Below are 27,735 nucleotides of genomic sequence, written 5' to 3' on the forward strand. Positions count from 1 at the left end.
CCTTTTTTTTTTTTGGTTTTCAAAATCTGATACTGTTTCGAAGACTAATGTCATAATCTTAAACATCAATACAAAAGTTTTTTATAATTTTTTAAATGCTTAATTTGCTTTTTATAGATAAATTAGGTCCTTTGGTCTCTAAAACAAAATAGTATTAACTAATTATTCTTAGTTAACAGTTTTATCTGAATAATATTTAGAAAAATATTAAATAAACCTGTATTCTTGATCGAAGCATCATTACCAAAAACAAATCTTTGTAAATCGCGAATTCCCGCCAGTAAATTTTATAATTGTAGACAGCTTACAATCAATGCAACGCAGTGGTTTCAAATTTAATGTAACTATTTGTACCTAAAAACTTAACTTTAAGATTGCTTAAAGCTTAAAAAGAGGAAACAAAGTTTATTTACATTCAATGTTAAGAATATCGTTAAAACTTTTCTTCTTTTTAAATAAACATAAAGTATAGGGTAAGGTTGCTAATATTGTACCCCCTAAGACAAAATTAAAAAATGTAGGCAATCTACTGAGTAGAAACCTGGATTTTCAATTGGATTTCATAATTTAGGGACTGTTTGTTGTAAACATGTTTAAAAAGCTCAAAATTTAAAAAGCGTTAAGTCTCGAAGAATCAAACTAAAAAAATAGCGCTAAGAGTACAATTAAGGAAACTAGATCCTTAATTGTACCATTGTAATCCGATATTGTACCACTTTCTTGATTTCAATTACTTTACAGCTTTGCAAATATTTTATGATTTTAGATTTAAGGGATTTAAAGAACTGATTAAAAGGAACCCAGTGGGCACCCGATGTCAAACCGACGTCGGGTTTACGTTGGGTTTTCATCGGCGATGTCAACCGACTTGTTACAACGTTGTTATAACATCGCGATAACGACGTCAAAACGACGTTGTCTTACCAACGTTGTTTTGACATCGTGCGATGTCTTTTGACAAAAATACGACGTAAATCGACAATTTCATTTGTTAATAAATAAAATACGGGTTATGGACGGTCTGTTAATTTATGGTGGCTGTTTTCCACAATTTAAAGTTGCGAAACCATTACTAATACCCTTTTAGAAAAACGCCTTCAAATTTAAAAAATTAAACCATCTGTAAAATTGAAATAAAAAGAACGCGGAGGTAAAATAATTTACCAATTATTTAACATTATTTGAGAAATTTAATACTGACATATGTCATATCAGTGTAATGCAGTACCATTTTCCTCGACATTACTAAGTTCAAAACAATACGTTTTTAGTTACTGACAGAAAATAATAACACTTCATCATGCTTTAAATTGACGAAAAAAGCTAAATTTTTGTTCTATTTTTTATAACATGAACTTTAATTAATAAGATTAATATAAAGCGAACTTAAATTATACATGAGTTATTAATTTTTTGGTATCCCCTTGATACATGTTTCTTTAAAAAAGGAAATTGTCTTTAAAACGTTAAATGCACACAACTAAATAAATTAATTAAAAATAACTGAACATTTGACCATTACTATTTATGGCACTAATCTGACCATTTTTATATATGGCCTCTTTGTTTCAACAGTTTTTAATAAACGGTAGTTTGCTACCATTTACTAAAAATTCCTTTTGTTACTCGAAAGTAAATTCTCTTAAATATTTTGACACAAATAAAGGATCTCCCTTCCCCGTTTTTGCCTTAATGGAGGTCAGGAGAATAGAGCTATTTTTATTAAGAGTAATCAAGTTTTTGATGAAGACCTTTTACCAGAATAATAAAATGTGAAACAATGACTTAAGAATTTAACTTATATAAGAATTTTTCTTTCCTCAAAATAAAGCTAATTAGTTAAACACCGTATAAAATTTAAGTAACTCGATATTTGACAAATGCGCAAAACTACAATATTCACCCCCGTTTAAAAAGATCCCCTAAGTTACGTACAACAAATATCATTAGGCATAAAATAGAGAAAATTAAAAAAAAATTGTACTAATTGCATCTATTTATATCATTTTAACTGACAGAAATTTACAATAAAAGGTAATCAGGTTTTCTTTTTATAAATCGTATAAATGCGTCGTAAATCTTAAAGAAAAAAAAAAAAAAAACCACATAAAAACTGAAAATCGATTAACCTATTTATAGTAACCTATTTTGACATGGCAGTTAATAAAAACATTTATCGAAAATGTAACTATAAAATCTGTTTCGAAATGCAAAGGATTAACAATACTAAAATATATTAAAAAAAAAAAAAAAAAAAAAACTCAAATTAAGATATAAACTGCATTTTTAGAATAATGTTGGCTTTTAGTAAATAAATAAAAGCAGTAAGTTCCAATAATGAAACTACTTATTATTCATTTTTAACAATAGACACCAACATGAAGGTAAGCCAAGCAGTCTATCAACACAAAACATCACAACAATAACACATAACAATAGAATATTTACACCCTTGATCCTAAAATCCAGCGAAAATAACAAACCAAATTAAAATATGAAAGGCAAAAGTAGAAAACCAATTTAAACTTAACTATATATTTATCTTTTTACTAAACATATAACTGCGTAAAAGTATATTTGTTTTTATATTCAATATTAGTTATTCAATTACTACAAATTTAGGACATGAAAACACCCTAGATATAAAGATCAAGGTTGAAAACTCTCCCATACACATTACGCTAAACATTAACAGACATTACTGTGTTTCCAGAATAATTAAAAAAAGCTAGACAACACAACCTAGCTCTAAAGCAGTAAAACCGCCTGACACTAAATGCTGCCAAGTCACATCTCTACTATAAGTACACCGCTTAGCTGGCAAGGTTATCAATCTTGCTCAATATAATGCCAACTCAAACCACTTTGAAAACATGGAAACAACATAATTTAAACATATATACAGCTATAAACAAATATGGTTTCATATAACACATATAAACATATTAAATGACAGGTATATTTATCAAAAACTATGAAAAAAATATTAAAGTAATAAAAAAAATATAACATTATTCGTGTAACACTTTTCACCTACCATATCTTGAATGAGATGTTTATCAATTTTGAAAAACAAACTATTAAATGCCCTAGTTCTTGAACATGCAACATATAGTTGATCATGAGAGAAACACAGTTTTTTTAAATATAACCCAACTCTATTAAATGTTTGACCTTGACTTTTATTAACTGTCATTGATTAAGCCAATCTGACAGGAAACTCATGACGTTTCAGAACAAAAGGTAAATTAGAATCTGATGGAGCCAACTGAACTCGAGAAACAAAAATCCATTTACCACCAGAAACACCTGTCAAAACCTCTGCATCAATATAATTATTTTGAAGAGCACAAACTTTCATTTGAGTACCATTACATAACCCAGCTTTGAGATCTAAATTTCTAAGTAGCAACATTACACAACCAATTTTCAATTTTTAACAATGAGGTAGCATACCTGAAAGAGTTAAGCTGTTCAAAAACTAAACAGGAAAGTTATTTCATTCATTAAGGTCATCAGTATCACTTTGATCAACACTTAAATAAATTTTGACCTCACCCGGCAGACATTCAAGCACTTCTTCATTGATAATGAATCAACAATAGTTGGTGTTAAAATCACGCATTTAGAATAATCATTTTGATCAGCATCTCCAAAAATCTTTTCAACAACTGTTTCATTTTCTCTAATAACGCACTGATTTGGTATTTTAATGCATCCTTTAAAAGGATCCTCCTCTTTGACAGGTACTGTCCCATTCCCAAGTTTTAGTAGCCATTGGGAAAATTCACCTTCCCCATCTTGTACTCTCATATTTTCAGTTAATGCAAACTTCTGCACCCATTGCCAATGCAAAGAACAATTCTTTCAAAACACATGCTTCACAAAACGTTTCAAGGACAATACCATTAACAGTACGCACATCCTCCCAAGATGTTGCTCCTTTTGCTTGCAAAAGTAACAGTTTAAGAAAAAAAAATCTCCGGTTGGAGTAACTTTATACATTCTTACTATCACCTTATTACCACCTATTTGTCTAACCTTTCATTTACAATGTTTATCATCAAATATAAAGTGATAAGGAATGTCAACATAAGAATAGCAATATGCTCTTTCATTTTCAGTATTTAACTTAAACCATGCCGTTTGGTGCGTATCACGTTGAGCTGCACGATCTAAAGCCATTTGTTCTGCTTCTTCTCTAAAATACAATTATTGATTTTCAGGTAGATGTTTACCAAGTCACAACACTTTGAAAACACAGAAACAACATAATATAAACATATGTACGAACTATAAACACAATAAATGTGTTTAAATATGTATATAAGGTTAAATATATTCCTTATATACATATTTAAACACATTTTTAAAGCAATTATATAACACATATTAACACATACACAAACAATAAAAAAACACTTTACATTATTAAAAAAACATTATTATAAAAACACATTGATAAAACAACTATAAAGCACTTATTACCACATACACATACATATCAAAAAAGCATATATGCAAACATAAAACGTGTGCAAACAAAAATTTTAAAAGTGATGCGAGAAAATTTAAATAGATATAAAATATATATTTACAAACAATATTCTTTACCTTCTTTTTTTTTTTTCATAAGAACTGTAATCCTCATAACAAAATTTAACCTTTACATACAATAACATGTGACATGCGTTGTCAGTGTTGGCACAAAATTTTATTTTATTTTTCTAAATTTTCTAAAAAAGAACAAAAATAGTTAATAGCATCATAGAAATTTCAAAGTATTAATAACCCTTTTATGGAAATAGCATTAGTATAACTTTAAGTAACATCCATACCCCTATTTTCTTTCTAAAAAATAAAATAATAAAAATAAAACTGCTAAAAGAAAAACTAAAACAAACAAAATCTAAACGATTTAAAAAACTAAAATCCTTTCTACTTTAAATCCTTTCTACTTTATCTAATAAAAATTTTAATCCTTTCTACTTTATCTGATAAAATTGTATATATAACTATTTCATATACTTACTTCAATTATAATATGATATATAATTGATTAAGATGACTCTTTATGTAATATAAACTAATAATTAATTTCCAAAAGGAAAAAAGTTTTAACTCGCTCAAAAGATCTTTTTCCAATGGCCGCGTGCATTTGAAGTACGCGCTTTTCCAAAGCCCAGTAACTATTTCAAAGCCTAGTAACTAATGACGAAACGACGTTGAACATTAAACGTTCAATCTTTTTCAAATATATATTCAATCTTTTTCAAATATATATTCAATCTTTTTCAAATATATTCAATCTTTTTCAAATATATTCAATCTTTTTCAAATATATTCAATCTTTTTCAAATATATTCAATCTTTTTCAAATATATTCAATCTTTTTCAAATATATTCAATCTTTTTCAAATATATTCAATCTTTTTCAAATATATTCAATCTTTTTCAAATATATATTCAATATTCCTGGGGAGAACGCGGCCAATCGGCTTTTGGTTGAACAAAACATTGTCAACATTTAAAAATACTTTAATAATATTATTAGAAAAAGCGTGTAGTTATAAAAAGCAGTTATACTTATACCGATATGGATAGTTATAGCAAAGTTGCATCTTTGTTAGAGGAAGCTTCTATTCTTCTTCGCACAAATCAAAGCACAAATATCAGCAGGCCACAATCGGAACTCACAATAACCTCCACATTACAAAGAGCTAGAGGAATGCTTAATGAAAGTGGTTCATCGGGTATTTTTAGGCGCCTTAATAGAAACGATAGATTAAGGTCGTCAGCACCATACAGTAGCAATATAGGCAACCACATAGGCAATCAAAATAAATCAAAGAAAATGACAAAAACATTAGAATTTGCACTAATTTCATCTACAGAAAATGATGAAGAACAATTCCTAAAATGGGATTCTGTAATTGCAAATGGAATTTTGATTATCAATGAATTCGATAGTGAACAAATAATAAGAGAGAAAATAAAGGAGTCGTTGCATGAAAAATTTCCTTTGCTGGGTTCAGATGAATTCGATTTTGTTAAAGTATCACGAAAAAAAATATCAAAATTAAATAAATGCTCAAATATTGATTACTCATATGATGTTGTAAAAAAACTAGCTGGACAAGGGCTTTTATATTTACAGCTAAAAGAATGATGCAATGATCATCAAATGATCATTCCAACGGAAGTTATTGAAATTCCATCAGCTTCATTTGTATCAAAAAGTTTACAACTAACAGATCAAGAAGATGTTAATGAAGTTGATATACAGGAAATAAAAGAACTTACATCAGCTTCATTTGTAGCAAAAGGTTCAGTTGATAAAAATATATATATTGAAATTGATTTTGAAAACCAAAAAATTAAGGAAATTCAAGAAAATAATCTTCAGGATCCAATAGAAATTTTAAGGTTTCTTCAAAAAACAATGATCAAGGGCAGAGTTCAAGATATAGAAAACATTGATGAAAACACGGATAAAGATTCTGAGACAAACTTTATTTGTATCGATCGACAAAATATTTTAATGTCAACATTTGCTGAATTAGAATCCGTTGAAAATTTTTTAATTACATTTGAAGTTGACTTTATGGGAGAACTAGCTAAGGATTATGGTGGTCCAAGGAGAGAGTGGATACGAGAATGCAATAGAATGATTAAAGAGAGATTATTTGATAGTTGTTTGAGAGAACTCTTTGCTGAGGAATATTACTTTGTAGGTTTGTTAATTGGTATTGCACTCTTTCAAGGAGGGCAGCTACCAACATATTTACCAGACAGCATCATTATTAAGATCACCGAAAATACAGCAGATATTTGTATATCTAATATACAAAAAGGTTTAAACAAGTTTAATTTGATAAGGTTTTTCAAAGAGTTTCCACAATTACTTGAATTATTAAGACCTTCAAAAGTACAATTCACAGCAAAAATGCTTTTAAAATTATTGAAGCCAAAATTTTCATCAGAAGGGTCGACAGCTTTAGTTAAAGAAAAAGAGATTTATTCTATGTTTGTGAAATATGTCAGAGAGGTAAGTTTTTTTTAAATGTAAAACAGTGATCACTGTGATGTTTTAGATGTTACATATAATATATTATTTAGGTTGCCAGTGGTAGAAGAGAGTGTGTTTCATTGGCAAATATTCTTTCTTTCGTCACTGGAGCTTCAGAAGAGCCTCTACTTGGGTTTGCATTGCAACCGTCTGTTGAATTTATTCCTACTATTGAAGCTGATGAAAAAGTAAAAGATCTATTATATTTAATAAAATAGTAGTATTTAACTGAAAGATTTTGCTCATACTCAAAATAAATATCGGAATAATTTATTTCATTCAAATTTAGTTTGTTATCGGAAACTAAATTATAATTTGAAAGATGTATATTATTAAAATATCATTTTTATAGTCTGTCAAGTCATGTTATCCAGCTACTGGTAATATGTAATCTAGTACAACCTGATTCATGTTAACATCAGGAAGGGCATTTAATTGTAAAAATGTTGCTTTAACTTTTCTATAATGGTTTTTAAGTGTCACTATGAAGTGGTTTGGATGGTTCTTCATAGTTTATGGTTTTTAGATTTCTTCATAATACAAAACTTGCAAAATTAAAAAACGTAAAAAAGGGCAACTTTGGCCCTGCATGTTTCTGCATGACTTTGTTTCACAATATATATATATTTTTTAAATGTTTATATTTTCTACCATAACAGTGTTCCCACAGTCCTGCAATGTCCGGGACTAGTATCCTAGAAAGTCCTGGGATTTTTCTTTTTTTTCCTCAAAAATCCTGGAAAAGCCCTGGAATTTTTAAAGTGTAGGGGAAGTTCGTGTACCTAGGGCCACGTATTTTCAACGTCAAAGTTTAATGCTCCGCACTTGTCTAAAAATTGTAAAACTGATATGATCAAATGTATATACCAATTACTTTCTATTGATATAAGTATATTGACTTAAATAAAAAAGTTCCGCCATATAGAGGGGTTTGAAAAAAATTGGCCGTAGGTACAGTGAGCTTTTTTTTAATTGTATCCAATTTAATTGTAGACCAATTGTGGCCAATTTTTAATTGGCCACCAGCTATTGTACCTAGGATAATTTAGGTGCAAAGTGGGACAAAACCACCCCAGTTTACTTTAATTAGTGTGATTTCTATAATAAGCTAAAAACATAAATAAGAATAATTTGCAAGATCTTGAAATTTTTTTTAATAAATATGCAAAAATGTGTGTAAAAAAACTCCATGCTTGGATTTATGATGTAATTTTTCAAAAAATATTTGAAGGTTATTTTCATAAAAAATTGTTTTTTTAAATAAAAATAATAAAACTAGACATTCTTAAGTGTTGCAAGTTATAATAATATTTTTATTTTTGTTCATTTATAGGATCAGAAGACACATGAAGCATATATGTATATACCAACTGCACATACTTGCTCTAATTGTTTAGTTTTGCCGCGTGGCTCGCTGTTATGCAAGCTTCCAGCTAATAACGACCTTTTTGATGTTTATGACATGGCATTTACTAATAACTTTTTTGGAACAATATGATTTTGCAATATGTTTGATGATATTTTTACATGTTCATATATGAAGTCTTACCAAGTAATATATAATATTTGAGAGAAACGCTAATCTTTTTTTTTCCAAGTCTCTGGTTTACCCTCTAAAAATATTAAGAGACCGTCTAGAACGAATGCAAAAATTTAAAAAGTAACCCTATTATGGATAATTTCCATTTAGTAGCAAATGAATATATTGCTTGATTTGAATATAGGCTCAAAACGAATTACATGGAAGTAAAAAAATATAGTACTCTCGAGTCCTTAATAAACAACCCCCCCCCCCCCCCATTTCCACTGTGCCGTTTATTCCCACCCCACTTGTATTCTGGACTTGAGAGTATAGATACAAAGGATTCTATTCAGTAGAAACTATTCTGTACACATTAACAAGCAGCTAATACAAAATAAAATAGAACAAGAAGTTAAATTCATCTGAAATTATAAATAAGATTCAAATTTTTCCACCACAAGTGCTAAGGCTTCTATGTAAATGTCGATTGCCATTTCAGTGGATTCTTTAGACATATCTATTGAATTTCTGAAGAATGCTTCAATATCAATTCTATTCGGAATACTAACTGAGTTAACAACAACATTGTTTAAATCGTGAGATAAAGGGCCGTCAACATCTACTCCATAGATATTAAAATCATTTTTATAAAATCAGTTTCATCTCTTGACATAGGATTGTCAATATTTATCATTCCCATAGTCCATATATGATTGGGAGTCCAATTTTCTTCTGTAGATAAACGATGGTCGTTGTACATAAGTTTAAACTCTTTCAAGGAAAGATTTATTCTTTCTAAATAAACTATATGCAGTGTGAACATGTGAATTGGATTTTCAATATCCAAAATGCCGCTCTGTTCCATATCATAAAAAGTGTAATAAAAAGGTAACACGACGCATCGAAACACATCTCTCCATAACCTCTCTATTCTTTGATTTCTTGTGGAAGATCCAGCTAAAAAACTCCCTCTGCCATGACCTCTTCTTGCAATCATTTCATCACATATAAGAACATTTTCTACCCCAAAGTCTACTCTTATTCTTGAAGGCGTTGAAAACTCGCTTGTCGCATTTAAAAAAAGATTTAACACCGTTTCTGCTAAATTATTTGTATTGGCTTCCAAAAACATTACTTTCCTTGATTTACCATCAATGCACCCATGTATTACGAATTTCCAACGAATTAGAGAGTGATGTCCATCTATATGCCATAAAGAATTTGGCCATGGTACATAATAAGATCGCCTTCTAACCAATGCTCCCCATCGCAATGCAGTATTCCTATGATCCACTCTGTTTAAACTAGAGCGGATTCTTCTTCTTTGTATATGGTAACCTTTTGATCTAAAATAACCAGATAATAATGGTTCCCCTGTTGCTACACCGTGACAAGATATGTATTCAGCTATAATTCTGTCTATTTCGTGGTCATTGATGTTGCTAAAACGACCTGTTTTGTTTAAATTAAGTTCATTTACTCTGCGATGAACTGTCCAACCTGAAACACCTAAAACCTTCGATGCAACATTCCAAGAAAAACCCAAACACTTAAATTCTTTTAGAATATTTTTTGGAATTTCGTACTTTGGCCTTCCAGGGGTTTTACTATATAACACATTAATATTGATACTGCAGTATTTTGAAGATTTTTCATGATAATAAAGGGAAAGCATTTTCCGAATCTCCAAAAATATATATAATATACTTTCTATTCTTTCTTTGTTGTTTAAATCACCAATAAACTCTTCATTAAAACTGTTCAATACTGGAATAAGTTGATCGATTAAATCAATATGCTGTAATAATAACGGCAAATAATCACCACAAGTGGTTTTTCCAATAAAAGATTCAATTTCATCTAGAAAAAATATTAAACTTTTATATAGATCTGCACCCATGTCTTTTTCAATGAATTCGGTCGCCATTGTTTTTGTTTGTGTTTAATTTTTTTGTTTGCCATTAATTGTAGTTATTATCCTTCTATTTACGCGCGTAAATTGCTTTATCCCAGGAATATTGAATATATTTGAAAAAGATTGAATATATTTGAAAAAGATTGAATATATTTGAAAAAGATTGAATATATATTTGAAAAAGATTGAACATATTTGAAAAAGATTGAATATATATTTGAAAAAGATTGAATATATTTGAAAAAGATTGAATATATATTTAGAAAATATTGCATATATTTTTCAATTTGAATATTGCTACAATCCGGCAGGCATAGCATGTCTGTAGGAATTATATTATGATGATTTAGATACCACGGTAGGTCACACCACGGTAATTTTATTATATTTTTTTTGAACTGGAAGTTTGAATACCGAAAAATAAACATATTATTATTGAAAAAGTTTATTTATCGGGAAGATTTAAATTTAATACATAAGACTTTATTGACAGCCATTAACAAACCATAATACGTATGGTTTTTACGGCAAGCAAAAGTTAGTTTATTTTTTTACTTGATTTAATTAATTGTGATTCTTTAAAACAAATATATATATATATATATATATATATATATATATATATATATATATATATATATATATATATATATATATATATATATATATATATATATATATATATATATATATATATATATATATATATATATATATATATATATATATATATATATATATATATACAGAGCCGGCTCGTAGCGTGTGCGAAGTGTGCGAAACACACAGGCGCAGCATTAAAAAGGCGCAAAATTAAAATTTTGCTTAGAAACAAAATATATTGATCTTTCAAGATCTATAGCTAAAAATATCAAAGGTACTAAGTCCATTTTTGTGAAAACTGAGTTATGCCCCTTGTCTAATCCCAATCAGTTTTTTTTACAATGTTTTCTGCTAACCAATCAGACAAAAGTTTACATTTTATGTTTACTTCTGGACAAGATGGCCGACATTAATGCTGAAATCGGTCCCCGCCTTAAATTTCTATTGTCAGTTGTGAATGACATATCTGCACCTTGTTTTCCAGATTTAAAAAAGATTTTCTTGAATGTTTTTATAAAAAATATACAAATCTCTTTTTTAGTCTATTATTTATATAATTATTTTTACACATTGTTTGTTTTGGTTATTTTTTGTGCATAATTATTTTTTGTTAGTAATATTAGATCTAGCTAGTAAAATTGCATGCAATTACAACTGCCTATTTTGATGCAGATAGTGCGGTTTCAGATTATAATGCATTGCATAATGAGTTGTTTTTTGCATATTTTTTAAAGTTCAAATAATTAAATTTAAAAAAATGATTGTTATTATTTTATTATAAAAAATAGAAGGTATTATAAAGGCATAAAATTTTAAAGAACTTGCATTAAACCAAATGAAAAATAAATAAAAAACCCAAGCAAAAGGATTAAGACTGTTAGACTGTTAGATAAAATTTTAAGTATTATAAAAAAGGCTAAGTATTTTTCGATTATTGTAGATTGTACACCAGATAATAGTCACAAAGAGCAAATGTCTATTATTATACGTTACGTTAACATTGCAAAACAATTGGAGAACCAGGTTATCAGTGTCACAATTCAAGAAAGTTTTATAGGATTCATAAATGTATTAGATACTACTGGATTAGGACTTACTGAAGAAATTTTGAATTCATTGGAATCAAATAATTTATCTGTCATGGATATTCGTGGACAAGGATATGATAATGGATCCAATATGAAAGGTAAAAAAATTGGTGTACAGAAGCGTATAAAAGATATAAATTCACGAGCCTTTTATATTCCTTGTGTCTGTCACTCCTTGAACTTGGTTGTTGCGGATGCAGTCCAAGGATGTTTAGAACTTATGAGGTTTTTTTCACAAATTCAAGCTTTGTATAATTTTTTCTCTGCAACTACAAAGCGTTGGCAAATTTTTGAATCAAAATGTTGCAAATTAACAGTAAAGTCATTAAGTACTACCAGATGGGAAAGTCATGTGAATGCTGTTCGTGCTCTAAAATTGGGATTAAAAGAAATTTATTGTGCATTGAAAGAAGTTGTCAACATTGAAAAAGATTCTATTACTAGATTAACTGCTGAATCACTTGCATCAAAATTAAACAGTTTTGAATTCATATGTGGTGTTGTGGTTTGGCACGATGTATTAACTGAAATTAATTGTACTAGCAAACTATTACAATGTCAAACTGTAGACGTGAAGACTGCTGCAAATGCATTAAAGAAAACTATCGATTTTTTTGTTACTAAACACACTGAAGATTCTTACAAAATATATATTTCAAAAGCCAAAATTCTAGCTAATGATGCAAACTTGACCAATGAATTCAGTTCTATTTCACGTGAAAGAGCAAGAAAAAGAAAAAGGTTTTTTGATGATGAACCTTTTGAAGAAGATGGTGATATACAACCAAACCAAAAATTCAAAAAGCAGTTTTTTGATATTCTCTTTAAAATAGCTAAAGAATCAATAAATGAACGATTTGAAAGCTTTTCAAGTACAATAGAACCGTTCGAGTTTTTGTATAATATCAAAGAAATTGATAAAATAGGAGAAGAAGGCTTAATTAATAAATGCAGATTACTGGAAAAAGTATTGACTCATGGTGATTCAAAAGATGTGTATTCAGAGGATTTGTTTCTGGAACTTAATTTGTTATCACGGAAATTAGATGGGAAAAAATCACCGGAATCTGTGCTTAAATGGATATATGATAGTCAGCTTGAAGAACTGTTTCCTAATGTTTGTATTTCCTTACGAATATTATTAACACTACCGGTAACAGTGAGTACAGGGGAACGTAGTTTTTCCAAATTAAAATTAATAAAAAACTATTTACGATCAACAATGGACCAGGAACGTTTAAATGGTTTATCAATAATTTCCATTGAAAACAAAATTGCTGAATCTGTGGATATTGATACTTTAAGATTAAATTTTGCAAAATCTAAAGTTAGACGTGTTCTGTTTAGTAACTAAAAATATGTTTAAAATCAAAAAATTTCTTAAGAAAGTTATTGTATTTGTAGTATGCATTGTTTTATGATTTAAAAAAAGTGACATTTTTTGCGAACGAGCTCGGAATTTAAATCTAAAAGGCGCCTAATTTATTCTCGCACACATATAGTATTTTTCACGAGCCGGCTCTGTATATATATATATATATATATATATATATATATATATATATGTATGTATGTATGTATGTATGTATGTATGTATGTATGTATGTATGTATGTATGTATGTATGTATGTATATAAATTAGTAAAAAATATTTATCTGACTTATTTTATTAATTCATTACTGCAATGTTTTTAAGTTTATTTGTGTATGTAAATTCAACAAGAGTGCTCAATAAATAAAATCAGAGTTATATATTTTATTTTATGTGATAAATTTAAAATAAAACTACATAATTTTTACTAGTTTAAGTTTCATGCTTATTGCAATCATCAGGTAAAAAGTGCGTTTTGCTTTTCTGTTAAAAACTATTTCTAAATAGTTAAATGAGGGAACTTGTTTCATAATGGAATGTGGTGATTTTTTCTTTCATTTCTTACAAATACTTAGAGTTGTTGAGTATATGAGCTTTTTGTGAATAAATGTTTGTGGTTATGCCAATATACACTTTGTTAGATGTGTTAACTGCTTCATCATGCTTTACAGATCTTTTCTCTGTTGTTTCCATGATCTTGTCCCACTTTCTTGTTTCCATGTTAATTTTTTTGGATAGGCAGACAGTGGGATAATCATGAATATTCAAAAATGCATTTAAATGGATTGGTATCACAATCTAAAACTTTTTCAACAGCTTTTTAACATTATTCTTTAGATGTCTTACATTAATAATTGGAGAGCACAGAATCAAGAAATCAATAATCTAATTAATGATTCTCTGCAAAATGATTCTGATGACAGTCTACAATTTATTAATAATGAAGTTGAATCTCTTCATTCTGAGTCAGCTAAAAGTAGTAATTGATCATTATTTATTATTATTAATAAATATCATTATTATTGTATTAGGGTCACTCACCCTAATACAATAATAATGATAAAATAATAACCAGTTGGTACAGTTGAGGGATCTAAGTTTGTGAATGACTTTGTAAATAAGAGGGTAGACTTAAGAATACATATTAAAATATTTAAGAATTATGTTACGTGTTATTAATTTTGTTTTTTTAAGTTATTAGTCATCCTAATAAAAAAATAATTCAATACATCCCTCAAATCATATCAAATCAACATCACAACAACCATAAAAACTAGGGTTTAAAAATTAGGGTGAATAGACATAAAAACTCTGTCTTGTTAGTATAATTTAAAGTTAATAACAAATTGTACAATAAAAATATCTGTTTTTATACTATTTACAGTAAAACAAGCATAAGATAAAAAGTAAAACATAGTATCAATAGTATCTTAATGCTTTTCTTTTAGGTTGCCCGTCTTTCAAGAGATGGTGGGATTAAATTAAAAGAAAATATTAACAACATGTTAGAAAGGTAATATTATGATGCTTTTGTGGGGACCGATAGCACTGAGTAAACACTAAATGTGCAACATAATAACAAACACAAAAACTTGTCAAAGCGTATTAATGGTAGAGTAACTTTTAAGTTTATAAAATTTTATTTGTCTATGCTATTTTAGTTCATGGTTTTAATTTTTTTATATGCAGACTAAAAAAAATGGCTACTTTTGAGTTATTTAAAAGTAGGTTTTGAATTTTTGAAAAATTATTTTTTTACCTTGCATCAGCAGAAACATTTCAAAAAAGTCAGAAGTTCTCACTAGTTATCAAATATTTTGAAGACCTGAGTGTGCTACTGACATGCATATTTGATAGTTGAGAATATTTATTTATCAATATATTTATTCCAAAAACAAAATCTTTTGTTTTCAGAATCAACTTCAGAGTCTGATACAGAGAATGAATAAACACTTCGTTTGAGAACCAGAAATCAGGGACAGACCATTACTGTTATTAAAGAAGATATTGGGTAAACCATGAGAACTGATGTAAGTTTCCATGCATATTTGATAATTAAGAATATTTATTTATCGATATATTTTGATGATGAAATGGATACAACCAATAGAGGCCTAAAAATTTTTTAGGCCTCTATGGCAGTCGCAACACTTTGGACCAAAATTTGCACTTTTTAAGGATTGATTGATTAAGCTGAGTTTTTTTGACTAAAGTTTAAAAAGTATTTGGGACAAGGTGATGCAAGAGAAATAGGTACTCAAATTTTTTTACACATCACATTGACATGATCAATTACCAAATATGTCATATACTTGTCTGTAGCACACTCATGTCTCCAGATATTTGATAACCACTAAGAGTTTCAAACCTTGTAAAAAAAATGACATCTGCTGATGCAAAGTTCAAAATAAACTATTTGTAAAACATTAAAAATATACTTCAAAATTTCTCAGCATCTTTTTAATCTCCATAAAAGTCAATAAGAGAAAATTGTTGATTTCATTTTTCTAATTTTAGGGAGTTAACAGTTTTAGTGGCTATAATTATTAGGGAACAGAAATTTTGTTGATTTTGTTGTATCTGTGAGAAATGACAACATCTCATGAGAGATGTGTGGCCACTTATGAGAGTTGTGTCATTTTGTTCAACTCTTAACTTCGAAATATGAATTGGTCATTACGCAGAAAAAAGAATTATGTGCGGTACTTCCAGAGACGTAGGAGAGGGTTGAACTGCAAACCTCATGAATACAAGGCGAGTGCTCTTACAACTATTCTACGACCGCACTAAAGTTGACAACAATTTAGCTGATTTCGACATTGACGAAACCCTGAAGTAACAAAACAGACTTAATATAAAAAATTTTTTTTATTTACCTGTAAAGATGGTAAATTAGTTAACTTTTCTGAAAGTTTTTAACGTTTTAAGTCAGTTTAAGCTGTTCTTGTCGGGTTGTTAATGGATTATTATTTCGGTTACATAAACAAGCAACTAAGTTTCATTAGTTGCTTGTTTTTGTAACCGAAATAACTTTACTTATATGATTTGAAATTCTAAATTAATTAAAGTTGGTTTTTATATATTTATGCCTTTATACTTTCAACTTTTATTTAGCTTGTGTCATGACGAAAAGAAGCGAAGTTATGGTAGTCGATATCAAAGCGGAAGTTTAAAAGGTATTGCGGTAGGCCCTAGCTAAGTTGTTGGCGGGGATGGTGGGCGTCTCCAGAAAGATACTGATGCAAAATAGAAAGTTGTTTTTTGTAATGAATGCTTTTACGCCAGAAAATATGTACTATTCTTTAATTGTATTTATTATGTTGGTTTAACATCGCTCTACCACATAATGACATCGTCATTACGTCAGTATTCTGACGTCGTTCCGACGTTGGTTTAACATCGGAATTCTGACGTCGCCCGATGTCTTTTTTTCGACGTCGCCTAACCTTTCCATTTCCAACGTAAATCCGACATCGATCCGACGTTGTTCCGACGTCGCTTTGCCCACTGGGTTAGCCATAAAAACCTAAAATAATATATCTCCAATAACAAACCAACAAGAGCTTACTCTGGCCTTAATACAGTTGGATGACAAAAAAAAAACAGTTGACTACTTAATTTCATTCAGCAAAGATAAAAAATAAATTAAAAAAATTCTTGTGGGTTGTAAAAATAACGAGTTATGTTAAAAGTACAATATAGGCATCGGTACAATATTAGCAACCTTACCCTATACCTTCTTTAAGAAATACCTTTTTTTTCTCCATATGAATTTTTACACTTATAGCAATATTAAATGTTAAACAAAGGCATAAATTAGCAATAAACAAATGTTATCGCTTCAATCCACATACAACTTTGAAGTAACTTATCTATTGACTTACTATTTTAGTAATAGCCGACTCATGAAAAAAAAACACGCTTAAAATTGATTATTGTGCAGCGATGAGCCTTGTAGTGGCTTTTATTTTAGATTAAGTATTTTTTATGAAGAACTATATAAAGTAGTCGTATTTTTTTTACGGCGGTGTGTACTAAAATAAGCGATCATTCTGTAATATACCAATAAGCGTCGGAACCTAGAGAACTTCGAACAGTGTAATATCTCAAAGGGACTTTCTGAGGTTTCTTGGAACTAATGATCCCTACCATATAATCTCAAGAACTTTATTTTAAAAGCTGATTTATATTGTACTAAAATAGTTTTTGGTAATAATCCATTTTTTAAGTTCTATAAATGTTTCATACGTATGAAGCATCGTTCGAGAAGCAAAATAAAAAAATATGGCTGACTTAAAATACATCAACAATCCAGTCTGAGATACGTTTTGTCCAAAAACGTATATCAGGAAATAAATATTTAAAAGCAAGTGGTTTAACTTAGACGAAAATCTAGTTTTATCTTCTAGAATTAAGTTTAGCACAATCATATAATCTTCTGTACCTTTACTAAGGATTTATTAATCCAGTTGAAAGTCTTTGGTATTTTTTAAACGTCATTTAAAAGAAATGTTATAACAATAGTTCATCTTTTAAACTATTAGTCTTCAAGTTCATCTTTTAAACTAATTAAATTTTGAGTTCATCTTTTAAAATAATAGTGCAAAAAAAAAAGGGAATAAGAATATTAAAGAAATTGAAAATGAGTGGTACAGTCACATTTTTCTTAACTGAACCATCAAATCAACTTTGGTCCTTGCTGGTCGGCTAGTTACTAAACACTGGATGATTCGTGTCTTGATCATATGATTTTTAAACGATTTGTTGATGCAGCAGTTGACAATAAAATTAGATACAGTGGATAAGTCGCCAATTCTGGCAGCAGCTGTTACCAAAACTCTTGGTAGTTTAACTTTGAATAAAGCCAGTGTACCAAAAATTGCATAAGGAGTCCATAAGACAAAAAAAAAGAGACCCGACACCATACATATCTTAAGAAACTTACTGTCATATAAACCAGATTGGCTTTGTCTACGTTGAAGCTTTATAATTTTCCCTTTGACTATACTTCTTGTACCCATTTGCAACGCAAATGCTATAAATGCTCCAGGAAGAAAATAGCAGAATATCAGAAGCGCTATGATATAAGATAACGAATCAGCTCTTGTCAGCTTCCAGTCTAAAGAGCAGCGTTTTTCGTCAAAGTCTAGATCATACTTTGACCAACCAATCAAAGGAAGTACCGTCCAGATGAATCCAAATGCATAGCAAATGGAGAGCAAACCAATTCTAAACCAATTACATTTTAATTTGTTAAAGTAGAAAATTGGGCATTTAACTGCAATCACTCTGATGAAAGATATGACTGTCATGTGTAAAATATTGTTGACCACGAACCAGGTCAGCATAAAACCGCTCGCTCGGCAAGCTGTTGTGTTTCTGAGGAAGTTCTTTAAAAACGACAATGCAATTTGAGGGATGTACTCCAACACTGCTTGCAGAACGCTTGACGCTGAAATACTGAAGATAAACATACGAGAGAAATCTTTTTTCTTTTCCTTGACGACAATAATGTAGCAAGCAAAAATGTTTAACGTCCCCGATATTACAAATAATGCGAAGTAGTACACAAATAAAAACACATCATCGCTGGTCATCATTTCTAAATGAGATATAAAAGTGTAATAAATCTTTTGTAAAGTCAAGAAAATGATATTTAGATTAAAAATTAACTTTTTTTTACAGCATGAATCGTTTCAAGTAAAAACTAAGCATTTCTAATTCGAAAAACTAGAAATTTAAATTGTTTGTTTGCAATTGTAAAATAATTGTAGATCTAACGAGGAGCCAATCTAATGAAAAAAGAGAACTAATGAAAAATTGGAGTCTAAATGATTTTTAATTCATATTTTTATAATTACACTATAATTATTCAACCTTTATATCTCTGGTTGTTAAAAATATTTTATTCATTCTAGAGCATTTTTGAACATTATAAATTTATCATTAAGTACTTGCTTTTAAAGATCCACGTAAACTTTTATTCCTTCTTTTTTTCACGCCATTCACTTTTTTTAAAACTTTTTTTCTAAAAGTAATACTTGAAATATTTAAATAGACCAAAACTACGGTAAACTGCAAATATTTTAAGACACGTTTTTTGAAGTGAGTCGTTTTTTTTCATTCTCCACATATTTCTCTTTTTACTCCTTTATTAACTCTGATAGAATTAGAGAAGAGAGGAAGTTTAACACCAACTGAATTCAAAACAAAGTAATTCACTTTCTGTTTTAACGTAAAATTTTTATTAAACTATTGTAAAAAAAGGACTCCTTTCAATTAACCAAAAAAAGCTGCAGAAACTTATTTAGAAAAGTTATTTTTAAATTAAAACAGTAGATACCCTTTTAATTCGAAATTTTTGTTGTGCTTTTAGTTAGCAGATCTATTTTTGTGATTTTTGTGAGCTTTGTGAACTTTGTACACGTACACGAGGTGTTTCTTTAACACTTATTGCAATCGTAGTTATTTCTATACGCTACAGTCTGGTTTTTTTTCTATTGTTGCTTTATGTTACCTGTTGATGCTGTTGTTTTTCCAATTGTTGTTAATTTATATTGGTGTTGTTGTTGTTGATGATGTTTTTCTTGTTGTTGTATAGTGCTCATATCAAATATTTATAAGCGAACAGGCGACTTTGTTTTAGAATCACATTAGATTAGAAACATTTGATGTTAAAAAGTTATTAAAAAATAATATTAGAGTTTTAGTAGAAGCGCATTTGTTGTTGATGTTGTTGTTAGTTGTTAGTTGTTGATGTTATAGTTGTTGTTATTGTAATTGTTGTCATAGTTATTGTTTTAGTTGCTATTGTTGCAGTACTTGTAGTTGTTGATGTTGTAGTTGCTTTTGCAGTCGTTGTTGTACGTAATTTTTCTATTATAGCTGTTGTTGTTGTTATGATTGTTGTAGTTGTTGTTTGAGTTCTTGTTGCTGTTGTTATTGGTGTTGCTAATGTAATTTGTGTTCGGAAAGGTATTTTGGATTCTGATGATCATTGTGCTATAATCAAAATTAAGTAAAAAAGTCTTTTATTTAACTTTCATAATTTATATCTTTATCTTGTACTTAGTGTGTCAAATTAAAAACAAAATTAAAATCAGAAAACAGCTATCTGTTGATCCTTAATAGAGATTACTCAACATAAGAGGATTGAATAGAAAGGATTGCGATTTTTGTTGTTGACGAAGTTTTGTTACAGGCGCTCCTCCACAGTTACCAGAGTAAAGTTGTTTTTCTTTCGACATTTTATGGGTAGATGAGGAAGTTAACGAATAGTTAAAGAAGTTAACGAAACACAAAACTTTCAAACTTTGGATAATACTTATGCGAGCTATTAAATTTTCAGTTAAGAAGCCTTATTGGTGTCAAAGGGTCAGTTCCCCTAGCTTAATATTTTAAATAAAGGTCAGTTTCCCTAATTTGATAATTGACAAAAGAGTAATACAGGATTTGTTAAAACTTTACGGTAACGTAATAAAATCAATCCAAAAGATAATCCACAAAATAATGAGAAAAAAAAAAAAAAAAACAGTAATTAGAGTGGTAAAATTTCCCGTTATCTCATCATTTTCTGTTTTTGAAGAATTTAAATTATTTTTGTCCAGATTTCTTATGAGAAAAATGTCTCATAATAAAATTCACGATTTCAAAATTTAAATTTAACTCAATTAAATTAAAGATCTGAGTTTGATCAAGTTGAATCGAACATAAAAAGAATCTTAATTGATGAATAGAGTAATACGAGCTCAGCATGGTTAGCCCATTTTGAGTAAGCTCATTTTGGCACTTGATAAAACTCTCTTCATAAATTTAACTTTCAAGATTTTATTAAGTTATCGCTAATGGTGAGAGTCACCATTATTTAATTGTTTACAAAGTTAACATCTCTGAAAAATAATGAACTTATTTTGAATGATTTGCCGACACTTTCCAGAAATCAGTCCGAAAGATCTCTTTTATGTTTTTATTCATAAAAGCTGCATTAATTATTAAATTCAAATTTTAAAAAGTCTAAAAATCTTTTTTAGAAAGATCAAACAAGTGGGTTAGTAACTAGTTTTACTGATTCTGTAGCGCACTTCCAAATTTCATCCATTAAAAATTTGTGCGTAATTTTATTTATATGATAAACTTATATATATATATATATATATATATATATATATATATATATATATATATATATATATATATATTAATACATACATAAATATATACATATACAAATGTATATTTACAAGTATACAGTTACAAATGTATAATTACAAATATGTACTAGCATACATATCATTACAAATATATAATTACATATATATAATTCCTACATATATATATATATATATATATATATATATATATATATATATATATATATATATATATATATATGCTTTTTAATGGCAGCAATAGAGTTAAATCGGGTAGCAATTGATTTCATTTAGTATAAACTCACTTTGTACTTTATTACTTAATACAAATTCATTGTAACTTACATTTTAGCAAGTTATATATTAGCTAACAATTATTAATCTTTAAAAAAAAATTGATACCGTTTTACAGTGAAAACATCCTTGAGGATGTTTTTGTTCTTGTTCGTTAATGCATATTAAAACTTCTCAATTCGTAAATCAAATCATCTTTAGCTTTAGAAGATCCTTCTCTGCATATTGAGAAGCACTGTTTAATTCCGGTGTTGAGCACGTGATTTTTAAACGATTTGTCCACGTAACAACTGACAATGACGTTAGAGATTGTGGACAACTTAGCAAACATGGCAGCAACTGTTACCAATCGTTTAGGTGGAATAACTTTAGACAACGCTATCATACCTACTACCGCATAAGGTGTCCATAATACAAAAAAAATTAAGGCAGAGGTTACACACACTCTCAGGTATTTTCTATCAAGGAAATACCCGTGTTGACTTTGCCTACGGTGTTGAAATTCGCTATTTCTTCGTTTAATAACTGTTCTTTTGCTTAAAATTAACGAAGAAGTTATGAAAGTTCCAGGCAGAAAATAGCAAAATAGAAGAACCAATATAATATAAGATAAAGAGTCTGATTTTGTTAACCTCCAGTCCAACGAACAGCCTAAATCATCGAGGTCAACAGCATACTTTGACCAACCAATCAGTGGAAATGAAGCCCAGAGGAAGCCATAAATGTAGCAAAATAATAATAAGCCAAACCTAAAAAAGCTGCTTTTCATATTTTTAAAATAAAATATTGGACTTTTCATAGCTATGGTTCTGATTATAGAGATTACCGTTATGTGTGCAATGTTGGTTACTACCAACCAAAAAACCATGAAACCACTTACACGACAAACTTTAGTTTTTAAAAGATCTTTATCAAATAAAACAGCTATTTGAGGTATGTAACCAAGAAGTGTTTGCAGTAAATTGGAGGTGGAAATGCTGGCGATAAATAAGTGAGTGAACTCTTTTTTCTTCACTTTCAACGCGATGATATAGCATGCGGTAATGTTTATTATCACTGAAGCAACAAGTACAATACAATAATATACTAATGTGAGAATGTCATCCTTTGTTCCCATAGTCAACCTAAAGAGGAAATTTTATTGTAATTCTCACAACAATATAGTTCTTTTTTTTTTTTTTTTTTTAATTTGAGTTTTAAAAAATAACTCTTAAGTTGTTCAGGTTAATCAAATAGTTTACGAATTCGAATTTCTTCATTATGAGCAGCCTTTCAAAACAATTGCTTATTATAATCACGATTGGTAGCATGCATTACGCCCTTTGCCAAGTTGTCTGCATCGTTCAAGTAAATACTCACAGTTATCTGCCTCCATTATTCACAACTATCTTCAGAGTATGGTTTCTATAAGAAAACCTGTGTTATAGTTCTAAAAATTCGAAGAAGAATTAAGAAAAGTAAAACGAAGAAGATCACTGTAAATTCATATTAACGCTCTGAGTAAGTCACTAGAAAAAAAGAAGAACTTAGATGTAAGATTTAACAAATATCAATATCCGGGCATGTTAGGTTTATAAGGTTTTTTTAACGTTAAAAGTTCTCAATATTTTTTACTGATTGACAAACGAACAGCAACAGATTGTCACAGCATCTTTTACGAATTATGTTTAAAAAAAGAGAAACTTTGTTTTATATTTGGAGGAAAATCAGTAGTAAATCAAACTTAATTTTTCGGAGCAATTCGGGGAATGCATCGTCTCTATCACCGTCTCGTCGGTAAAACAAGAGTTTTTTCATTTTCCTCTATGATGAAACAATTTGATAACTACATAGTTCATAAATAGTTTAAATATATATTTTTTTCATTCCAGAAGCAGTCCTTTTAGGTGTACATCAGCACAAATTAGTTGGTTAATATTGAGCTTTATAAGAGTAGCTATAATCGAATTCAAGCTTTGAAAATCCGCCCTTGACAGAATATAAATTAAATTATTAATTCAAAATTAAAAGTTGGCATATTTTAAAAAATTCTTTTCAAACGTTTTTTTCCACTTTAATTCCTTTTGATCTTCGTAATAATAGTTTTTTTAAAACTTTGCGTTGAAAACTTTTTTCTTATTTTCGTGTTGAATGGATGAGGTTTTGATACTTTATCATGCTTGTCTTTAATGCCAAGTAAACGCAATACAAAAAATATCGCTGGTTATTTGAGAAGAATACAGCAAAAAATTTATTACAAAATCAAATCGTTAAAGCTAAAAGTTTCATTTTTTGTAGGGAAACCAAGAAAACATCATTTAAACTCCTTTTTTAAACTTTTTTAAACTTTTGAAAAAAAAAACTTTTATTGAGAATCAGTTTTTGCTTATTTTTAACTGAAATAAACATGAAATATTTGGTGAAGAATTTTTAAAAATTAAATTTATGAATTTTAAATTCATGTTGTGTAAAATAATCTCTTGATATGTTCCTTGCTTTGCTCGGCAAGACTGCAAACTTGCTTTGCTCTGCAAGACTTCAAAAAAGAATGATTAGCAACTAATTTTTAAAAATACATTATTCAAAACTCGCTGAAAAACTTCGAGTCGCACCTAAAAACATCAATATTGAATAATATTTATTTCCGAAACATTTATTTATCATGAATATTTATTTAAAAACCAGCCATATAAAAGTTCATGGTATGTGAATTGGTTTTTTTTAAATAGATAAAGCAGGAGCGACTGTTTTAAAAGATTAAAATGCTTTTTAAAGTTATCTGCAACTGTATTATTTTTCGTAAAATCATTGATAATTTTTACATGAGTCATGTTAGTAGCTTCTTTTAAAGAAATAGTTTAGCTAATATACGAAAAAAAAAAATGTTGCTTATTATTGAAAACGTCTGTCAAGAATCAAAAATATGAAATAAAAATAACTAGTTAAGTATTTTAAAAACTAAAAATTTGAAAGTTTACCTTCCGAAGCCTCTTTCATTCACATCGATCTTTCTGAAAGAAAGCCTTAAAAAGTAGTTCACGAAATTTATCATAAATAACTAGTTAACAAATAAATAGTTAACAAATAATTGATTATGTTCAACTCTTTTATATACACGGTTTTCATCATTTATTCATAAAATTATAAAGTTTTGTGCGAGTTGCGGGGAAGAAATCTGATAAAACACTCAACACCCACGTTTCAGTAATATCGATTACACAAAAAAGCTGTTGTATATAATATTGTTGTTGTTTTTGGTATTTAGTTTTATATGTTATTTGCATATATACATATGGATACATACATACATACATACATACATACATACATACATACATACATACATGCATACATACATACATACATACATACATACATACATACATACATACATACATACATACATACATACATACATACATACATACATACATACATACATACATACATACATACATACATACATACATACATACATACATACATACATACATACATACATACATACATACATACATACATACATACATACATACATACATACATACATACATACATACATACATACATACATACATACATACATGCGTATATATATCTAGCATGCGTATAGGGTAAAGTAGGGTAATTTCGGCAGGGAGATAATTTCGGCACCCCTTCAAAAGACACCTAAAAATATTTATTTATTGGAATGTTAAAATCATAATTGGGTATTGTAGCAAGATAAACAATTATCCTAAAAATACTGCTTTAAACTTTTATTTTTACATTACAGGTACGTTAATTTATGATTATTAGCTTTTTCTTAACATTTTTACCAATTTGAAAATGTAGGATAAATGATTTTTTCTAGGAAATTTTTACCAAAAGTTGTTATTTATTTTATTCAAAAATATAAACTGAATAAAATGTGAGCAACAATAAGATGAAACTCAAAGTATGTTACAAGATATAAAAGTTTCCCCTAGGACTGCTCTAAGGAGATAACTTCGGCATATAAATGGTTTTTAATTTCGGCAGTGCCGAATTTGCCGACCTGTGTTTTCTCTGAAACCAAAATGGGAAATAAGCGTCTGAAATATTATGTATAGAAGAATTGATTTTAGTAATTCAGAAATTCGGATAGCAATAAGATAATAACGAGTTCGTTAGTGTCTCTGTGAAACTAAGTAAAATAATAGTTCCCCACAATATAAACTAAATATATGTTAATAATTTATTATATACAATAATATGTTAATATTTTATTATATACAATAATATGTGTGTGTGTGTGTATGTGTGTGTGTGTGTGTGTGTGTGTGTGTGTGTGTGTGTGTGTGTGTGTGTGTGTGTGTGTGTGTTAGCATCATATAATGGGTTCAAAACATGTAAAATATTGAAAAATGTGGAATATATCCATTTGATAGAAATGTGTTTACTGAAGAAGACTTTGCTGCAGCTAAGGCTACTAATCACTTGTATGTTGTATCAAAAATTTCAAAATCAAATATTACCTCTGAAATGCACCCTACTCTCGACAATGCTTTAGACTCTGTTAAAGATTTAGATCATATTGATTTTGTTACAGAATGTGTAATTGCTTCTCAGAAACGTAAATTATTTTAAAAGATGTGTTATTTTTACCATCTTCCACCATTTACTTAAAATAAAAATTAATTTTTTTTAAATCAAGCAAAATAATAACTTATCTGTTGTCTTATTAACCTAAAAAAAAGTTTCTTAAAAAAATAGTTCAAATTTTTTATAACTTACATGTTGCCTAATTTTATTCACCTTTTTTGATTAAATATTTATATTTAGAATCTGCTTCACCAAACAAATCATTCAGAAGTCATTAGAACTAGCCACCTCTGATGAAACCTCACAACCTCATGGTGTTAGTTTTTTATTTTTAATGTCAAGTCCACTAGCTGGACTTGACATTAAAAATACAAAACGAACAGGAATAAAATGGAGGGTAAATCATGCTGGAAGAATTACTGGATCACCATGTAAATCTCAGCTAGAGGAATCTTTAACTTTGAAATATAAGAACAGGCAGCCACGCAAAAAGTGCATTAAATAAAATATATCTACACATCAAAAGACGTGTTTGAATAACCTTGATGCTATAGGTGTGATTAATAAACAACTTTGTGCAATGTGTCAGTACAGTTATGGGGATCCTGTCAATCCATATTTAAAGGATAATTGGAATAAATGCCATAAATGCTGTAGATGGTTGCATGAAACATGTGCTGCTATATGTGGTGTTTATGCTAAAAAAATATTTACTTGTGATGACTGTATGAAACACTGATTCTTTAAAAAAAAGTTACATTGATAAACTGTTTTTTAACTTTCTTCAATAAATCTCTTTTTATAAAGTTTTCTTTGAATTTTGTATTTTATCTTTTTATGTTTAACTATTGAAGTTATGTAAAATATTATTTTATGAACTACTTATAAGCTTAAACATGAGTTCTCATTTTAACAGAATTTAGAAATAATCATCGAAATCATAGAAATTAGTAATCATTTTATTTACAATTTTACTTTGGAAGCACATTTTTCTAATAAGGCTTCTGTTTTGGGTGATGTATTCATACTTTACTAAAATAGGTGGTTCAAAAAATATGAATCTTTGCAATTGCAACGCCCTTAATTAAATGCCAATTAGGTGTAACAAATTCCATTTAAGAGACAATTACTTTATATAATGCAGATTTATAGCTGTTTGTAATATTTTAATTATATTAAT

The 27,735-nt window shown here is 28.6% G+C and overlaps 5 protein-coding genes and 1 long non-coding RNA gene across 16 annotated transcripts; 2 read left to right on the forward strand and 4 right to left on the reverse strand.

Annotated features, from left to right (window-relative positions):
* Nucleotides 1-1,978: 1,978 nt before the first annotated feature.
* LOC149893192 (uncharacterized) lies at nt 1,979-4,760 on the reverse strand. The gene is made up of 2 exons (XR_016449327.1): nt 4,615-4,760; nt 1,979-4,201 (listed from the first exon to the last, which is right to left on the reverse strand). It is a non-coding gene; the product is annotated as an uncharacterized LOC149893192 (long non-coding RNA).
* Nucleotides 4,761-5,465: 705 nt separating this feature from the next.
* On the forward strand, nt 5,466-8,645 carry LOC149893193 (uncharacterized). The gene is made up of 3 exons (XM_090076888.1): nt 5,466-7,048; nt 7,120-7,257; nt 8,403-8,645. Exons 1-3 carry the CDS (start codon nt 6,185-6,187, stop codon nt 8,565-8,567), a joined length of 1,167 nt encoding a protein of 388 aa, XP_089933014.1. The 5' UTR covers nt 5,466-6,184; the 3' UTR covers nt 8,568-8,645.
* A 563-nt stretch (nt 8,646-9,208) lies between these two features.
* LOC149893194 (uncharacterized) lies at nt 9,209-10,266 on the reverse strand. The gene has a single exon (XM_090093419.1). It carries the CDS (start codon nt 10,264-10,266, stop codon nt 9,211-9,213), a length of 1,056 nt encoding a protein of 351 aa, XP_089949545.1. The 3' UTR covers nt 9,209-9,210.
* Nucleotides 10,267-10,839: 573 nt separating this feature from the next.
* Nucleotides 10,840-16,875, forward strand: LOC149893195 (zinc finger MYM-type protein 1-like). 8 transcript variants are annotated; one of them, XM_090098342.1, is made up of 5 exons: nt 11,251-14,548; nt 15,018-15,082; nt 15,484-15,599; nt 16,087-16,323; nt 16,684-16,875. In XM_090098342.1, exon 1 carries the CDS (start codon nt 12,082-12,084, stop codon nt 13,549-13,551), a length of 1,470 nt encoding a protein of 489 aa, XP_089954468.1. In that variant the 5' UTR covers nt 11,251-12,081; the 3' UTR covers nt 13,552-14,548; nt 15,018-15,082; nt 15,484-15,599; nt 16,087-16,323; nt 16,684-16,875. The 8 variants fall into 8 exon arrangements, 6 of the variants coding, with proteins under 6 accessions (XP_089954468.1, XP_089954455.1, XP_089954476.1 ...); XR_016455825.1 differs by lacking the exon at nt 11,251-14,548 and adding an exon at nt 10,840-11,043 and having other exon boundaries at nt 15,484-16,323; XR_016455828.1 differs by lacking the exon at nt 11,251-14,548 and adding an exon at nt 10,861-10,879 and having other exon boundaries at nt 15,484-16,323.
* Nucleotides 16,876-17,857: 982 nt separating this feature from the next.
* On the reverse strand, nt 17,858-19,702 carry LOC149893196 (rhodopsin, G0-coupled-like). Its single transcript, XM_090098385.1, has 2 exons — nt 19,528-19,702; nt 17,858-19,171 (listed from the first exon to the last, which is right to left on the reverse strand). The coding sequence occupies exon 2, from the start codon at nt 19,167-19,169 to the stop codon at nt 18,225-18,227; it is 945 nt and encodes a 314-aa protein (XP_089954511.1). The 5' UTR covers nt 19,170-19,171; nt 19,528-19,702; the 3' UTR covers nt 17,858-18,224.
* Nucleotides 19,703-22,017: 2,315 nt separating this feature from the next.
* Nucleotides 22,018-26,808, reverse strand: LOC149893197 (opsin-3-like). 4 transcript variants are annotated; one of them, XM_090072721.1, is made up of 5 exons: nt 26,748-26,808; nt 26,489-26,634; nt 24,971-25,003; nt 23,373-23,417; nt 22,018-23,137 (listed from the first exon to the last, which is right to left on the reverse strand). In XM_090072721.1, exon 5 carries the CDS (start codon nt 23,128-23,130, stop codon nt 22,168-22,170), a length of 963 nt encoding a protein of 320 aa, XP_089928847.1. In that variant the 5' UTR covers nt 23,131-23,137; nt 23,373-23,417; nt 24,971-25,003; nt 26,489-26,634; nt 26,748-26,808; the 3' UTR covers nt 22,018-22,167. The 4 variants fall into 4 exon arrangements, with proteins under 4 accessions (XP_089928847.1, XP_089928832.1, XP_089928839.1 ...); XM_090072706.1 differs by having other exon boundaries at nt 23,255-23,417; XM_090072713.1 differs by having other exon boundaries at nt 24,971-25,015.
* Between the last annotated feature and the right edge of the window lie 927 nt (nt 26,809-27,735).

Source organism: Hydra viridissima, unplaced genomic scaffold (assembly GCF_058129835.1).
Source record: "Hydra viridissima isolate aposymbiotic clone 2 unplaced genomic scaffold, HvirCarnegie_v1 scaffold_1, whole genome shotgun sequence".
Classification (NCBI taxonomy): Eukaryota; Metazoa; Cnidaria; class Hydrozoa; order Anthoathecata; family Hydridae; genus Hydra; species Hydra viridissima.